Source organism: Chanodichthys erythropterus, chromosome 6 (assembly GCF_024489055.1).
Source record: "Chanodichthys erythropterus isolate Z2021 chromosome 6, ASM2448905v1, whole genome shotgun sequence".
NCBI classification, from domain to species: Eukaryota; Metazoa; Chordata; class Actinopteri; order Cypriniformes; family Xenocyprididae; genus Chanodichthys; species Chanodichthys erythropterus.
Window position 1 is genome coordinate 31,550,048 of NC_090226.1, and position 4,238 is coordinate 31,554,285.

At 37.6% G+C, this 4,238-nt stretch overlaps 1 protein-coding gene across 1 annotated transcript; it reads right to left on the reverse strand.

Moving 5' to 3' along the window:
- Window positions 1-217: 217 nt before the first annotated feature.
- si:ch211-160o17.6 (protein FAM107B) lies at window positions 218-3,881 on the reverse strand. Its single transcript, XM_067387561.1, has 4 exons — window positions 3,857-3,881; window positions 3,603-3,747; window positions 1,025-1,169; window positions 218-319 (listed from the first exon to the last, which is right to left on the reverse strand). Exons 1-4 carry the CDS (start codon window positions 3,879-3,881, stop codon window positions 218-220), a joined length of 417 nt encoding a protein of 138 aa, XP_067243662.1.
- Window positions 3,882-4,238: the final 357 nt, after the last annotated feature.

Sequence of the window (4,238 nt, forward strand, 5' to 3'; positions counted from 1 at the left end):
TTGACCAGTAAAAATATGACTGGCTGGAAAAAGACCCAGAATGGTGATACAAAAGGTCATTTGTGCTCTTTGAAAGCCAAAGTGAAGGACTGCATATGGACTGAAGGTGAGAGGGCACAATGCAAAATGACTATTGATTAATATTCATGATAACGATTGCATCTGATTGCAACAAAACCAGTTTCTTCTGTAAGAATTTTGTTCTTCCGTTGTTGGATCAGTAGCCTGTGATGGTGACGTGTCTCAGGTTTTCCCGCACGCGAACAAACTCTGGAATGTTTCGTATGTTTTCTCTGTGCCTCAGCTCTTCCTGCTCGTACTGTAAGGAGAGAATCACAGATCCAGTGAGCATCCTTAATAGTAATAATATAGAACTGAAATCTCTACTTTTTCAAAAGGTTTTAATGGTGCACCACTGTTCAAAAGTGCATGAAAAAAACAAGGCTATCAAGGCCCTATTTATTTGATACAGTAATTTATTAAATGCAGATATTTATTAAATACAGTAAAAACAGTAATATTGTGAAATATTATTAAAATTTATTAACTTTTCTGTTTTGAATACATTTTAAAATGTAATTTATTCATGTGATGAAAGCTGAATTTTCAGCATCATTACTTCCGTCTTCAGTGTCATGTGATCCTCCAGAAAGAGTGCATCAGCGCCTGCCCATTTTTTCTAGAGGTGGTGGTTCCAGACGTATTTTTTTCCATTAATTTTTCCCATAGGGATTTCAGAAAAGTCTTCATTAAAGCGTTGTAAGCCGACTGGGTCAGAGCAGTTTAATATTATTGTGACAAATCTTTTTGTAACAAAATAAAAGTCCTTAAAACATTTTTGATTAATTTAATGCATTAATTAAAAAAAAAAAATCTTAAATCTTACTGACCCCAAACTTCTGAACAGTAGTGTACATTAGTTTTTTGCTATTGTCATAATAGTCTTCATGTCAGGATTCACTGACAGTAGCAGTGAACACCTTTGGTTGAACTGACGTCCTCGCGTGCACCAGTGAACACGTACCGCCACGAGTTTCTGCCGTCTCTTGTGCAGCTCTTGCTCCAGGTCTGACGGCGGCTGTGAGGCTTGTTCTCTCTCTCTGTGCTGCTCCAGTCTCCTCTGTTCCAGCACCCGCTTGAGCTCCGGCTTCTCTTCAGGCAGGAGACCGCTGCAAACAATAAGAGCTGGCCTGTTTTGTACTGGTAAGAAACAGTCAATCATTCTAGTGATTCATGTGGACATATTAATTACTTGAAAAGTACAAACGTATTTATTTCTGTCTCTATCCTGATTGGGTGTCACTATAGGCCCTAATAAGAATATAAAATATTTAAAGGGTCAGTTCACGCAAAAATTAAACTTTGTTCATTAATTACTCACCCTCATGTCGTTCCACACCCGTCAGACCTTCGTTCATCTTCAGAACACAAATTAGTGAAGTTCTTAAACGTAATTTAGGGAGGAGCGAGCCCATCTAATCTTCCAATCAACAGCCAGAGTATATAAGCAGCTGCTTACCTCTCTTCAGTCTCAGCTGTTCCAGCATCCCTCCACCTCCCCAAACTCCCTCTTCATCTCAGGTACCTCGCCCTATGTAAGCATATCCTATATTTATTCACTGGGGGGGTGTATCAGAGCTCGAGTTGAAGATGCTTCATCGAGCCCCTCCTCAGTGGACAGCAAGCCAAATTAGCTAAACTAATACCCTAAAGATTATACGGGCAAACGATCCGATGGCTCAGTAAGGCCTGCATTGACAGCAAGATAATTAACACTTTCAATGCCCAGAAAGCTACTAAAGACATATTTAAAACAGGTCATGTGACTACAGTGGTTCAACCTTAATGTTATGAAGCGACGAGAATACTTTTTGTGTGGCAAAAAACAAAATAACGACTAATCGAAAATATCTAGTGATGGGCGATTTCAAAACACTGCTTCATGAAGCTTCAAAGCTTTACGAATCATTTGTTTCGAATCAGTGGTTCGGAGCGTGAAAGTCACGTGATTTCAGTTAACGAGGCTTCATTACGTCATAAGTGTTTCGAAATTTCAATGGTTCACCACTGGGGGGCGTGACTTTGGCAGATTGATATGTGCTCTGAACCACTGATTTGAAACAAAGCTTCAAAGCTTCATGAAGCAGTGTTTTGAAATCGTCCATCACTAGATATTGTTGAATAAAGTCGTTATTTAGTTTTTTGGCGCACAAAAAGTATTCTCATCACTTCATAATATTAAGGTTGAACCATCGTAAACATCTCTGATTGGCCGTTGTTTTCACGGCTCATCGGATATGTCTGTGATAGGCTTCAATGATCAACGCTGTAAAAACGTTGTAAATAGTCACCAGTTAATCTCTTCACTAAGCGCTTACACAGATACACACGGGAGCGTTTGAAAGCAGGCGTCTATCGCGGATCGGTCCACTGTTAGACGCCTGCTTTCAATCACTCGCACTCCCACTTTCAAAACACTTTCAAATTCAAACACTTCCGTTTGCTTTCAAATGCTCCCACGCGCTGATCATTGTAGCCAATCACAGGCATATCCGATGAGTGCGTCAACACAATGGCCAATCAGTGAAGTTTACGAATCCGTTTAACAGTGCTCAAAGCATCACGTTTTTAAAAAATTTCAGTACCGATAGGTACCGCAGTCGGTACTTTTGACAACACTAAGTCACATGAACTGTTTTAAATACGTCTTTAGAAGCTTTCTGGGCATCTGAAAGTGTAAATTATCTTGCTGTCAATGAAGGCCTCACTAGGCCATTGAATTTTATCAAAAATATCTTAATTTGTGTTCCGAAGATGAAGGTCTTATAGGTGTGGAACGACATGAGAGTGAGTAATTAATGACAGAATTTTCATTTTTGGGTGAACTAACCCTTTATATAATTATAAATATATATTAAAAAAATATAGATGTAAATAAGTGTAACTTAAAGTATTTTACTTTTATTTCAGCTTTTTATGGCCTCAAACTCAAATTAATTATTGAATGTCCCCCAAAAGTCAACATGAAATCAAAATGGACATTTTTAATGGAATATTGCTGTTTATTTAATCATTTATCAGGGCATATATTTTTTATTATCAATCACATGTCCTCATCTTTAATCAAAATAACATCTCTTCTCTTATCTGATGATGAGGGCGGGGCAACCTGTCACTCACATGAGATCCACCAATAGCAAACCACAACCATCCAATCAGTTTCCAATGGACAAAATCAAGTTCTGCCATTTTTTCGTGTTCCAGAAGCCGTTTCACTCAGATATACGTCACAAATTCACAATAGGGAAGCAAATCTATCGCAACCTTCATTTCAGGTCGACTTTAAAATACATAAAATAGTATCCTGTCACAGTGCTGCTAAAATACAAATAATGCTGTCAACCAGCTGTGATTTTACGAGCTCACACACACTTGCAAGCACGTCAGCTTTGTTTTCTAACTGTAGGTCAGATATATCCCTTTTCCCAGGAGCTCAGTCTGTGGTGATCTGTTCAGACGGCATAGGCCGTGCCCTTAGTAAGAGGCTCACTCACTTCATTTGAGAAACCATCTGGCTTTATAAAAGAACGATTATAGCTCACCATCTGTGGCTGACGAGCAGTTCACGATGTAACCTTCTACGACAAGAACATTCCAAAACAGGGTTGGACAGTTTCTTAGGACGGATAAGATCGTCCTGGCCTTCAGTAGTCTTCTGAGGTGCAGCAGTCTCACAGCTGGAGCTTTCTGATGGACAGAGAGGTTGTGTGTAATGCAAAAGGCAATCAAAGATTTTTTTTGTGTTCAAGAAATCATAAATGTTTGAAAAAATAATTATAAAGGACTGAAAAAATACCTGTTTTCAGATTCTTTTGTACCATTCTGTGTGAAATAACCTAATGCAGAAACAAAACAACAACAACAAACTAGATGATTCAGGTGTTAATAAATTGTATTATTTCCAACACAATCTCATGTTTTATTTATTTATATAACGATATAATATTTTATAAATTAGATTGAAGAAATAATTTAAATTAGAAACAAACAAACAAAAAACTGCTGCTACTAATAATATCAACATTATTACTATTATACAGTGATTTAATTAAAAGTACATGACAGCCATGTAAAAAAGTGATAACTCATTTCCTTTATAAAATTAGTGTCAAATTCACATCTTTTCCTAAGAAAAACTTGTTGTCCCTTACATACAGTAAAGTTATGAAGTCTGTAAG